We start from the raw sequence: 13,349 nt of genomic DNA, 5'->3' as shown, positions 1-13,349 counted from the left end.
AATACATTATCCCGAGCCAGATGGGAAGGATTCAGAAGGCACTATTTTCCCCATAATAGACTATACATAAAACACACTTAAAGGTTATGCAATTTCCTAACATAGTAATTATATATTGAGCTAAATAATAGAGAAGCAAAGAGGGTTTTTTGATCTAATTGCCTGGCTGCTCTAGTCTTTCATGCAAACTGCAGGCATCTGAGGAAATTGGGTAACCAGCTGTGACAGCTAACAAAAGGCAGAAAATTCTCTCTGAGCTGGTATTTCATCCTCGATTTGGGTTTCAGGACTGAATCCACACCCAAGCGCTGTGTGTTTGCCTTGGCTTGGTGGTAGTGTGGATCACAGCCTTCACGGGAAAACGCTAGTGTCGTTCCGAGCAGCCACAGCCGCTTCTTCCCCGATTCCTCTGCCATGCATCACCTTGTGTTCACTGCAGACAGCAGGAGCTGGAGGCTTAAGTTAACCTGGAAATAGTCACCCCTGGGAGGTGTTACCGGAGCAGTCCCGCAAGGTAGTGCATGCGGTGGGGTTGAGATGAGATGTGTGGACCCTTGCAGGCCCTCCTGGGAGAAGACAGTTCACAGACCTCTTGTGTCAGGCTACCTGCACGTTCCCCTTTTCATTCCCAGTGCTTCGGTCTGGTGGCTACTGGTGTAACACACAGCGGAGCACTCCAGTTCTTTGCTTACCTGCATGCCCACCATATTTATTCATGTATTTAATACTGATGATCAGCTTGCTTCCTCTTAGAGGGGGATGTCTGCCGGGTTCTGCCCCGTGAAGTCGCTGACGCCCTGTTTGCAGGTTACCTGCGTCTTCCTGAGCCGTAAACACCGTGGCAGTGCCCAGCTCTGGCTCTTCAGTCTGACGCTGCCTTACGCTCTTGCTGACACCCCTGCTTCTCCTCTTTTGCACATCGATATTTGTGTAATAAGCTGGATACTGAGGGCCTCCTCCCCCAAACTCTGGGGGCAATCAATGTGGACGCTCAGCCATTTACCAAAAAAAAAAAAAAAAGGGGGAAAAGGAGCTAACTTGCACAGTTTTCATAAGGGATTATGTACCTTCAATATTTTGATTGTATTGATCTAACTTTTGAATGTGACGACCAGTTTAAGTGCACTATTGTCCATGTTGCATATGATATAACTTAAATTGCACTGTACAGCATATTGGCGTCTAATGTATGCTTTGCTAAAGCCTTGGAAAGTGCTATCGTGTACAGGCTCCTGTATGAGGGGAAAATGTCTATACTAGCACTCCCTTTTTTGTAACTGTGTGACACTGAACAGCACTGTGTGATGTGTGCTACGCATCTGTTAACTAGTACAAATTTAAGTGATGAGTGCACTTCTGTCCAAACATCTGGAATCGCTAATTGGACTTGGCTGCTGCATCAGTCTTGATATTTTTTTTTTTTTAAGTGAAATAAGTAACAGGGCTGGGAGTTGTGTGCTATTGTTAGATGTATGCTGTATGTGTACAGAATCCCAGCTGCTGTGGTGTTGAATATATTGCAAAAAAAAAAAAAAAAGTAACAAATCTGAGAAAAACTATCATGGCTCACATTGCTTAGCCATTTGGGGGGAGAAAAATAGATACAAAGCGGCTGTAAACTTTGCTGTAGATATGTTGAGAACACAATAGAGATGTCTGTTCAAATTAAAACCTTGAAGACTCTAAAAAGTTCTTTAATTACAGTGCTGTATCTTCTTTATTGGTGCTGCCTTCGCTTTGCATTGGAGGGCTGTGTGTGTGTGACTCGGATGTAAGCTCTTTGCCTGAAACTTTGGTTCTTTGCAGCTCATGTGGTTTTTTTTACAGCTGAACACGCGCTGCGATGGTAGAAGAGGGGTTTGTGCTGCATGGAAAGGAGAAGGTGGAGACCTTGAGTCTGTGCATGGCTTGCAGAGCTCTGCTCCCGTGGTTTTGGGCCTTTGACAGCAGCCCTGCACACGATGGATAAACAGGTCAATTAGTTAAGATTTTGTGCTTGTATTGAACACTCTAAAGGAAGGCAGGCAGATGTCTTCAAAGGGAGAGTGGTTCGGACTGAAGCAAAACCTTGCAAGAAGTCCACCGGTAGACCTGGGGTCACGATTACCTGTTGTATTTTTAAGGGAGGTGGGGCACTTTGGTGTACTTGCCAGGGGAAGGAGCAAAAAAAAAAAAAAAGGACAAACAACCCTTGGGAAACTGAGGCTGTGAACCATGGAAATGGCTGGATCTCTCCTGGCTGGTGGGTCAGTAGGCTGTGAACCACTGGGCTGCCCGTTGCCCTGCGGCATCGTTCGTGGTCTCTGCACCTCCTCTGGAAGGTGAAGAATTTTTGTGGCTTTTGGCATTTTGGCAGATGAAGACTGTGGGTGGGTGTGCTGCCCTGCAGCTCATGCGGTCCTCTATGGTAACACGGTGAAAGGTGCTGAAGGTCTTGATGTGAAAAGAATGATATTCAGTCCCTATTTGTGCAAAATGTTTGCAAAAGTCCCTGCTGAAACAGAGTGGGTCTATTTAAAAATATTTTTAGCTATAATCAGGCAGCCTGATTTGGTTTAAGCTTGCTTTTTGGAGGGGAGGGCAGAAAATAACGATCTGATCAAGTGCTGAAATTTTTTTTTATTTAACTTTCCTTCTTATGTTTTTATTTGAACATGGGTAAGAGGGCATTTAAAAAATTAAAACCAAATACCTAAAGGCTCTGGAATATTTAAAAGGATATAAAGCCACGTGTTGGATTCAAGCTACAATTGAGATGCCACTCATGAGGACACGATGCCTTTAAAAGCTTGTACTGTGCAAACAGGCTGCGATGGATTTCTTTAAGCCCATATTATCTGCGTGTAAAACACAACGCATAGAAACATCTGATGGGAGGGAGTGGAGAAGGCAGAGGCAGACTCTGCTTGGTGCCCAGTCTGTGACTCACTTGAACTCTAGCCTGGCTCTCCAAGCCTCCCTTAAGTCCTCTGGCATTGGATCTGTCCCACCTCGCCCCTTTCTAACCTCTTCACCAACTTTGAGGCTTTGCAGGGTAGGGAATAGGAAGGCGATTACGTTCCTACAGGCACCGTGAGAAGCGGCAGCCTGGCAGGGAAACCAGCTGACCCCTGAGGATGGGATGTCCACGAGCTCACCTCATGAAATATCGGGTTCCTCTGGCTGGTGGTGACTGTGCAGCATCCCAGTCCTGGTATCTTGTACGTGCCGTGGCACCAACAGATCCTGAGGAAGCTAAAACTCAGCAGACTGAGGCCATTGGCATTTCTTTTTTTGAAAACCCGTGTTTTTGTTTAGCACCATTGTAGGGCGCTCTTCCATGCCGCCAGTTTTTCCGCCAGGCAGTGAAAGAAAACAATGAGGCGGAACTCATTAAATGTAACTCAAGGACACTGGACTGTGTTGGGTTGCTCACAGTTCCTCCTGCTGTGTAAATGTCAAGACAAGCCTGTGGTCTTTGTCTTTCAGCGTTGGAGATAATGATCCTTTGATGTTCTGTTGCAAGAGTGTTGCTGATGGCTTTAGATTACTTTATCTGATGCTGCAGGTCACGCTCATCATAGAATCACAGAATGGTTTGGGATGGAAGGGACCTTTAAAGGTTGTCTAGTCCATCCCCCCTCTGCAGTTGGCAGGGACATCTACAACCCGATCAGGTTGCTCAAAATGGAGGGTTTACTCTTAAAGCTCAAAATCCGCTCCCTCAGTATCTTAAAGTACTGGCAGACAACCCAGTTACTACACAGAAGATAAGAAAACCTGTTTCTCATGTAAATATTGGGGGTTTTGGACAATTTTTGATTGCTAATCTAGTGAGCAAAACTTGCTTGGGATAAAATAATCAGGGGAAAAAAGACACAAAGTTGCTGTTGAATTCCTATGGGAATTCACCAGGTTGGTCGCATAAATTCAGTGTTTGCTCTTGCTGCTTTTTAGGGAAAATGTACTTCTGTGCTTGTTTACACAAAATGAGTTGAAGCTCCTTCTTCTTTATACTGCCATTTACCTTTTAGCCAGTTTTAAGTATCGTGGGTCGTGGCTGTGCAGGTAAGGCTCTCCACTGTAAACCCTGAAGGCTTTAACGTTGCTGTGTGGTGTGCAGGAAGGCTGTAGCTCTGCAAATGAGGGATGCCAGAAGAACAAAAATGTCAATTAAAATGGACTGTTTGAATCATAGAATCGTTAAGGTTGGAAAAGACCCTTAAGATCATCGAGTCCAACCTTTAACCCAGCACTGCCAAGCCCACCACTAAACCATGCCCCTGAGCACCACATCTCCCCAGCTTTTAAATCCCTCCAGGGATGGGGACTCAGCCCCTGCCCTGGGCAGCCTGGGCCAGGGCCTGACAGTCCTTTGGGGGAAGAAGTTTTCCCTAATATCCAACCTAACCCTGCCCTGGCGCAGCTTGAGGCCATTCCCTCTCGTCCTATCGCTCGTTACTAGGGAGAAGAGACCGACCCCCACCTCGCTACAACCTCCTTTCAGGTAGCTGTACAGAGCAATAAGGTCTTGACTTGCTGTGGTAAAGCGCATCTTATGTCAGTCTTAAAGATGCTGGGTGGTAGTATTAAAATCAGGTTTGTAACAGCTTGTATGGTTAGGTTGCAACAGTTTACAGGAACTCTCATTGTATACAGAGGATCCGTTTGGTTCATAGCTGTACGACAGAGCCAACAGCAATATTCCCTTTGAACTATAAGATGAAAAATATACAACATGTTGCATATTTGTTGGGGGGGCTGATTGCTGCACCCCAACACTGTGTCATTTTGAGTACTTAATCTGAGTAGCTAAAAGCTGATTCATTACTTGCCTAAGTGTAAAGCGAAAGCTGGTAGACTGGATCGTTTATGCTGATTTAAAAGGAGGCATAATTACAGCCCCTAGTCTCAGAGCTTGCCCGGAGGCTATCTCCCCAGCCACCTTCAGCTCCAGGAGTTTCTAGCACCTACTTTGTCAGGCAGCGATTCTTACACTTGGGATGCCTTTTTTGAAATCATTCTTATAGTCTGAGCTTGGCATGTGTGTCCAAGATGTAAATCTTCACACGAGGAATATGCGTGCGAGGAGGAGAGCCTCCTGCCTGGAGGTGGGTAGTCAAGCGTCCAGGGTTTGCGCTGTACCGGCTGCGCTCGGCCCATCCCACTCGGTACTGGTGCAGCGCGATGGTTTGTAGCCTGGGGTCACTGTGTGGAGGAAAAAAGGTTCTCAGCCTTTTGGCAAGCGGGTAATTCAAAAGTACCAGGGATACAGGAAAATTTGCTTCCTGGTCTGTGACCAGAGAATCGGCATTTTCTACAGTGGTTCACAAAGCAATTACTAACAGCCTTTTTACATATTTTTCTTTAATGAGGAACACTATGCATGTAGAAGGCATGCACCACTTAAAGGCTTCATTGATATTCTTTTAAATCAGATCATTATTTAATAACATTAATATACAAATTATATACGTTGTTGTTGGGATGGTGAATGTTTTTGCAGCCCTTTGTGTTTTGTGGTCGATTCAATTGTGTCACTTCTAAAATGCACATTTTAGTCTCTTTCCTGACATGAAATAAATTGTTGTGATGGCCCAGCAAGGTAAGTGCAACGTTTCTACAGGATATTTTCTGGTTTAGCCATTTCTTTTTGGCTTGTAATTCCTTGATGATATGAAAGAAAAACTCTTGTCAAAAACTTTCTGGCAGGAATAAGGATTGTTTCAGAGTTAGGGGGTTTTTTTGAGCAGAAAACTGCTCGCCTTTTCCGTACTGTGCTTCATCTCATCAGCTGTCACTTTTTGTGGTGCTTGGAGCATCTAAGCTACCGTGGCCATATCCCACCTGGTTGTGGAGTCTTGAAGCCTGTGCTAACCAGAGGATTAGATGTGGTGTAGGAACAGCTTTGAGCAAGCGCAGTCCTTGGTGCACTGGACTGAGACCTACACTTGAGCTGAACCTCTTCTCCCTGAAGACTTGATGACATTGCTGCTAGAGTGAAGAGGGTTCTCTCCGTTTCTTATTTAATCAGTTGTTTCAGGGAGAAAACAACAATTTGGACCACAGTGGGGTAAGTACAGGGCTCTGGTTTCTATGTTTCCCTAGGTTGGGAAGGGGAGAAAAAAAAAAAAAGCTGTGCCTTGCTGGGAAAAAGGTTTTCTTCCACAGATCCTTAAGGGACACTTGCGCAACATCAGATACATCAAGGATCCTGGGTGCACTGCCAGCAGTTGGCAAGGCTGTCATTCCACAACGGGGGAGGCTTTGGCAATGTTGAATTAAAATGTTGCTGTTCTCCTCCACCTCTTTTTCCTCCTGACTTGTGCTGGTCCAGCTGTTTGTGATTGCACGTGGCACATTGGATTGGAAAAACTGGTAAGGAAAAGTAAGGCAGCCAAAAGGGAAAAGCCCTGCAGCCTGAGTCAGCATCTGCGGTGTCAAACATTGCGATGATGCTTTTGGTAATTAAGTCACAGGGAAGATTTGTGAGGTGACAACCCATGTGGCTTAATGAGCTGTCATTTAAGGCTCTGTCACTGCAACTGGATCCTCATGTAGACTGGAAGGACAATTGATTTTTTTTTTTTTTAAATTTTTATTTTTTTTAGGCATTGGACTGGGGTTTGGGAGTCCGAAGTCCTGGTCCTGCCACTGCCACAGCTTGCTGGTGTCATATCAAGTGAGCTACTTGATCTGCATCAGTCTTGGCTGAAGAAGTGGGCTTTCTGGGTGAGTCCAGGCAAAATTCCCTGTTCTCATGTGCCTCTTGTGCGTTTACTGTTTGGGACAGAGACTGCTTGGCTATTGTACAGCTTTGATTAAAAACAGCTTCTAGGCACTAACCAGGTCTAAGGTATCGAGCATGTAGCGAAGCCCAGATGGAGCTAAAAGGGGAGAAGAGAGGGTATACTCGATCTTTGCCTACTGCTAACATTGCAGAAAGCCACGCGCTTAACATCTGCACGATTGTCAACAGGACTAAAAATAACTGGTCTGCAGAAATACAAGGCTCGTGCCCACAGAGTACAGTACCGTGCAGAGCAGCAAACCAAAGGGAGAGCATGTCTCTATGGCAAGAGCTCTGTTGTGTCTCCAAGCGTCCCAAAAGGCCGGGAAGAGCTCCTTTCGCTCAGCTATCTAAGCACAGGGAGTTGTGAGGAAGGTGTGCAAATTCAGCAAGTGGGCAGAGGGGGAGCAGGGGTGAGATCAGGAAAACCCTGTGAAGAGGAGAAGGTGGGAGGCAGGTTAAGCCTGAGGCTTTGGGAGAGGCTGTTGCAGAAGGCTTTGAACAAGACCAGTGCTTCTGGATGCTACGTGGATAAGGAGAGGAAGAAGGCAGCTGCATGAGGCAGAGTGGGGAGAGCGCTGAGCACTCGTGGAGCCATCAGCTCCATGGCACCATGCTGGATATGAGATGGATGGACAGTTCTCCTCTGCTGCTGGAGACTCCCAACAGCAAAATTCATTCCCAGCAACCCTGGTCCCCACCCTGGCCCTTCTGGCACCGCTACGCACAAGTCCTAGCTCGGAGGAGTGCCTCACCACATGCTGTGCAAAAGATGCTCTGGAGTTTGCCAGCTTACTGTATTTTAATAATCTGCCTCTCCTAGAAGAAGGGAATGTCCTCTCTCCCTTTACTTCAGCTCCCTGGATTTCTTTCTGATGAGAACGTTGCCTCAACACCCGGCCCAGATCTGACTTTCCCTTGCAAAGCAGCTTGCTGGAACATGTCCTACTCTCTTCCCCTTGGCTCTTTTAATTTGCATTTCCAATATTCCTCCATTAGCATGTTTCTGAACTTCAGACTGGCTTTTCTTGTTTGCAGTCTCTCAGACATGGATTAAAAAAAAACCCCAAACCCAAAAAACTCCCACAAAACCTTGAAACCCAGATACAATGAAAAATATAAAACATACAAGTTTTTCCGTAGTTTGTAACTCTCCTTCTCTTCCTGGAGCATTTTTTGGGGCACCTTTTGTCATGCACAGAGGCTCTGTGAGCAGGATACACACAAGCAAAGACTAGTGAGCTACAAGGCTGTGCTGACCACCGAGAAAGACACCCAAAGTGTCTTTGGTACCCAAACAGGCACTTGTCAGGTGGGAGGGTTGGCCTCGGCCGCTTGCTGGAACGGATCATCCACGTTGCTGAGATGCCATCATCCATCTCATGGAGTTGGGTTTTCTCCCCTTTAGGATTTTCTGCCTTCTCATGTTGAGGTTTTTGCTCTTGCACCTTAGAGCTGCTACCTATCACATCTCGACAACCCTACCTCTGTCCTCGGTTTTACCTTTCTTATCTTGCAGGGCTCTGTGCTCTTTCTCACAATTTAGCAATCTTCTCGGCTCTCAGAGGCAGGGTTATCCAGCTGGGCCGTATCAGGGAGGCCTTGGATTGCAGCTGAACCTGGAGGATGGGGTGGTTTCAGGGCCAGCTTGCTGCAAGCTCTGTCTAGCTTGTGTTTGTGCCAGTTTAATGCTCCAGATGGTTGCCTCGGTGTTGGAGGAGGTAACTGGGTTATTAAATCACTCCTGCTGCTTCGTCAGTCTGGGGGATCTGCCATCCTGGTGTGATACTGGTCTAGAAGAGAACTTTACATTGCGGCAGGCTAGCAGATACAGTAAAACCACTGGTGAGCAACTTCAGGTGCTCCGTGCATCATCCTTCCCAAGCAGAAAAACCCCTTTTGCTCCGCTGCATGCAAATATCAGGGCCCTGGAGACAACAGTATCTTTAATTTTTACCTCTGCAACATGCCAGGTGAGATCTGTTTGCCCTCACTGCAAGGCTGGCTCCATGGTGCCCTTCCTGAGAGCAGCCATGGAGTCACACTAGAGGCTCTGCTCTTCCTTGTTTCATTTGGTGGCAGACTCCTCAGCCTGGAAAGTGATTGCTGAGGTGATGATATGATGGAGGTCTATGAAATATTGGCATGGAGAAGGTAAGGAACAACTATTTGCTCTGCCTCCTATAAGAATTAAGGTGCACCAGATGAAATTGTCAGGTGGTGCTTGAAACAAAAGGAGGTGGTGTTCAGCAGGGTGTGTGGTTCAGCTGGGGAGCCCATGGCCATGGGACATTGTAGATGCCAAACATGATATGCAGTCAAAAAGCAGCTAGATATGGGAAAGAAAAATCCATCAAGGGTTATTTAACACAAAGGCATCGGCTGTCAATGGATGTGCCTGTGCAATACAGTATCAGGATGTCAGGGATGCATAGCTGTCAGCTTTTCCTGCATGTCCTGTGCCCTGGCTGACTGCTGGTGGCCTTTGGGACAGAGTACAGGACTCGGATGACCCTTTAGTTTGACTCAGTTTGCTGAAGATACTGCACAGTCTATAGCAGATGGAATGATACTGCTGATACTCCCATAGCTTTGCTTCCCCAGGGGCTTTAAATGCATTTTTCGAGGCTCTCCAGTCCAACAAGAGAGTTCTTTGTGTTTATTTTCCTACTGTAGCTTTTCCTCTTTTAAAGAGAGACAGCTGGTTTTGTGAATGGTACTTAACAGTTCTTTCAAACTCAATTAGGCACTTGGGAGCCAGGAGTTGTGAGCACTCAGCTTCTACAGCCAGCAAAGGATTTTCCCCCCTGCAGCTTCTGTTGTATCGTGATTTTCCAAGATGTCCACACTTTGTGAGCTGAGGTTTTAAAAAGTGGCCATTTGTTAGTGTCTGAAAGCCTTGGAAATAGCAGCCAGTCCTGCTTTGTTTGCGCTCCTAACTTTGAAATACTCTGAAACAATTTCATTCATCAGTTCCCTTTGGGGTGGATTAAAAGAAATCAGGCTCTGTTCCAACCCTGAACTGACTTGAATCTACAACAAATGCCAGGGATTTTTTTTTGCAGACTCGACAACAAACCATTCTTCCATTTGAAATGGCTGGACAGTGAAACTGAAATGCTTTTTCCTTTTGCTGTAAGTGCGTATCAGGGTGCAGCGTTTTGTGTAGGGTCTTCTGCTCCATGCCCTGTAGCTGTGCCCACGTACTGCCCAGCCAGGCATTAAGTGCCGCGATTAATAGCTGTCACATGCGGTTGACTCTGCCTCTGATCTCCAGGCTGGGGAGATCCGTGTGTGCAGTGGAGGGTTTTATTTTGCTAGCAGGAAATTGTTTCTGATAGTTTAATGTTGGTCTTTGTCCTGATTGAAAATTAAGACATCAAAAAAAAAAAAAAAGTATACATGCATATCTTTGTATGACATTTTTTTCTTTATTTAGTTAAGCTTGCCAGATTATTTCCTTTAGGTACCTTTAACAAAAGTGTTTTAATATTTCAGGATTATTTTGGGGGTTGCTGAGCTAAAGGTTCCAGCTCACTGAGCTGTGTGCTCACAGGGGCCTGGGATACTTTATATGTCATATTTTCATGCTCTGGACTCCTGCCCGGACAAGGTCTCCCCAGAGCAGGACACTGCCATGAGAAACAGAGCTGAGCTGGTTTAATGCAAGCATGTAAGAATGACCACGCTGGTCAGAGAGAAGGCACGAGCATCTCCACGCTTGGTCTCCAGCAACCATCAGCAGTGGATGTTTAAGGAGAGAATATAAGGAATGGGATATTTCCCAGACTCCAGTCATAAGCAGTTCAATGACTTCTTGAGGCAGAAGTTATATCTGGATTGTCAATGTTTAATACTCACTATGGAGCTATGCTCTGCAAACTGCCTCTTGAATCCACGTTCCCCATGTTGGGACCTGGTGATCAAGCACTTGGCTCTCCTGTTTATTTTGGGAAGGCTACAAATGTACGGCACCCAAAGTGGCAGTCCCAGCAGGCAAACAGTGGCCTGAAGTCATGCAACTTAACGCTGACATGACTTGAAACACTTTGGATTCAGTTCAAGAAAACACTGACTTTTGATTTTAAGAGAAATGAAAAGAAAATTAAATGATTTAGGCAAAATTCCCTTTTTGCCCCCAAGGACAATTCTGTTTTTTTCTTTGCTGAGCTTGCTCTTTCTGTGGATGGAAAATTCCCAACCTGCTTGAGTTGCCAAGCTCTTGTTTTTAGCTAAAGCATATGCTGATGTATGGTTGTATCTTGCTCCAACAAAAAGCTGTGGATAAATAAAGAGTTGAAGGCAGCACGCAGTTCCCTTCCCCATTCCAACAGTCCTCATATTGCCAGTGGGGGGGATGGAAAAATGTCAATTACAGTTCCGTCTGCAGGAATGACAGCAAAATTATACTAATTAAGAAAATAAAATATAATTCCAACTCTTTCACCTGTCCGACAGGGAACTTCGTTGTAAATGCAGAAAGATCCTGAAAAGTTGATCTACAGCACCCATTGCCTGAGAGATGTCAACTGAGAGGAAAGAACAAACTGCCTTTCTTTCAATAAGAGCACTATTAAACTTCAAGGGCAAAGTTTTTAGACTCATTGTGCTAGATTATAAAGATTATCTAATAATTCTGTATGGAAAATGGAATTCTTAAATGCTTTTGCCCCTCCCTAGCTCATAATGCGTTGTCTTATTGCCCTCAAACAAAGGCAAGAAAATCTTAAGCCGATTTTTCACTGACACTCTGCATGCTGCTGCTGGCCGCTCTGCTCAGTCCTAACAGCTGTGAGAGGCTGGTGAGTCTGTGGGAAAGGTGTCTGCCTGTTCTTGGACGCATCAAGCATGCTCCCAGCACTTGATAAATGCTTTTGCAGCTGTGGTAATGGCTCCGTTTTGCAGAGATGGCCATTTTAGATTCCATTTTAAATGCATTTTAACTTTTCTATCCTGAAGTTTCCCTCCAAGGTCTTCTGCCAAAAAGTCAGCTTTATTTCAGAGTGAAAGTTTTGAGGTTAATTGAGCAGGGCACTTTGGAGATGAGGGATTTAAGTCCATGAGACCTTGCAGATTTCATAAAATGCACTAATATGTTTTTAGCAGGCTTTTCTCAGGTCGATTCACGGGGGTTGTGCACTCTTCAAGACCAATGAAACCCAGTGGTTCCCTGGACCATAATGAGCTACACTGAGCAGTTGTGCATCTATTCCCAGATCTGGCAAGTCAGATTTTACAGGGTTTGAGCCCCTGACAGGGAAGCTTTGCGTTACATTATCAGCTGAAACCTGATTCCTTTTCATAAACCCACTATTTATTCTCCAAAGCCTATTTAACAAATGCGCTCAGTAAATAGAGTTGGGAAAGTGGCTTTAACTTGATTACAAGGTTTTCCTCCTCTGCTTTGTTCCCTTGCAGAAAATGACGCTGAGGAATGACATGTTCTCTCAGGCTGTAACTGGCCTCAGCCAACCCTACCTGAGACCTCTTCTTAGCCAGCTGCAGCCATGGGAAGAGAGGAGGAAGAAACAATGATTTTGGACTGGTGAACATCTGAGTATTTCACAGTATAGCATTTTCTGAATATTCAGTGTTTCAAGGCTGCTATTTGGTGTTTGACAAGTTTCTGTCTTAGGTAGATAGAGGTTATCTTTCACCCTGCTTGTCCCAGAGTGCCCGCCTTGGTCAGAGCTGTGATCATGGCTTCCTCTTCCACCGTAGTGTTCAATGCTTGCTTCTGCCACGCTGCGGAGCCCAGCTGCGTCTTACCACAAGAGTGCCGGAGGTGGGATCTCCTCTGTGTGGCAATACTGTGTGTTTCTGCTAATTAGAGACTGTTTTGCACCGACAAGTGAAACAGTCCAGAGATACCATGTCTACAGGGGGCCTGTGATGTCATCCTTGCACTAGGATGACATCACTAACTCTGCTGCTGTGAGATAGTGGATGCCCTTGTCACTCCTGTCTGGCTGGCTGTGACAGCAAGGAAGGGACTGGAGTGATGCAGAACCTTACCTGCTCAATAAATGTAGATTGTAATTATAAAGAAGTGTATTCATTGCCCTATTCATCTGACAGCTGTGCGTTTACTGGGTAAAAGCATTTATCAAGAAACTCAGTAATCCAAGGAGAGTAAACCACCAGGTAGACCATGGCAGACCACTCCTTTTGGATCAGATGGTCATTTCCCATTTTCTTGGTTTCTGAATTTCTTAGGAAGATGCACCACTGCATTGACAGTGAACCTAAGTTACAAAAACCATGGCACAAAGATGTTTTTCCAAAACCTTCTGGTTTGCCTGTTGTGGTTTCCTAACATTCTCTTCCTCAGCATCAAGGGATCCACCCGTACACAAAATGGCCTGCATCTGTTTAACTGAGCATCCCAAGAACGGCAGTGGTTGCCTCAGAATGGTGCAGCAGATGCTGCCAGCCTCAGATGGACACTGTTTGGATTAGAAAATTATCAGAGAATTAGTATTGTTGGATGGGTGAAAGGAAAACATATTTCTGTGACTACGGAGTATCTTATCTAAGAGAAAACTCAAGGCTTTTCTCCCTTGCTGTAACTAAATAAAGG

At 45.4% G+C, this 13,349-nt stretch overlaps 1 protein-coding gene and 1 long non-coding RNA gene across 4 annotated transcripts in view; one reads left to right on the top strand and one right to left on the bottom strand.

Moving 5' to 3' along the window:
- MTMR9 (myotubularin related protein 9) overlaps positions 1–5,156 on the top strand; it is a 29,644-nt gene extending 24,488 nt beyond the window's left edge. Inside the window, exon 11 of one of the 2 annotated variants that reach the window (XM_087775052.1) lies at positions 1,828–5,156. In XM_087775052.1, coding sequence (XP_087631178.1) covers positions 1,828–1,944 — 117 coding nt within the window. In that variant the 3' untranslated portion in view covers positions 1,945–5,156. The remainder of the gene's footprint in view (positions 1–1,827) is intronic. The other variant, XM_087775053.1, reaches the window with a different exon arrangement.
- LOC148053520 (uncharacterized) overlaps positions 5,051–13,349 on the bottom strand; it is a 13,374-nt gene continuing 5,075 nt past the window's right edge. Inside the window, exons 2-3 of one of the 2 annotated variants that reach the window (XR_015708293.1) lie at positions 7,899–10,129; positions 5,052–5,187 (exon numbers count right to left, since the gene is read on the bottom strand). This is a non-coding gene — a long non-coding RNA (uncharacterized LOC148053520). Of the gene's footprint in view, positions 5,188–7,898; positions 10,130–13,349 lie in introns of both variants that reach the window. The other variant, XR_015708294.1, reaches the window with a different exon arrangement.

This window comes from Nipponia nippon, unplaced genomic scaffold (genome assembly GCF_047370975.1).
Source record: "Nipponia nippon isolate SJK-2023a ecotype South Korea unplaced genomic scaffold, ASM4737097v1 scaffold_4, whole genome shotgun sequence".
NCBI lineage: Eukaryota > Metazoa > Chordata > Aves > Pelecaniformes > Threskiornithidae > Nipponia > Nipponia nippon.
Note: the sequence above shows the minus strand (reverse complement) of the source record. Positions and strands in the feature narration are given on the sequence as shown.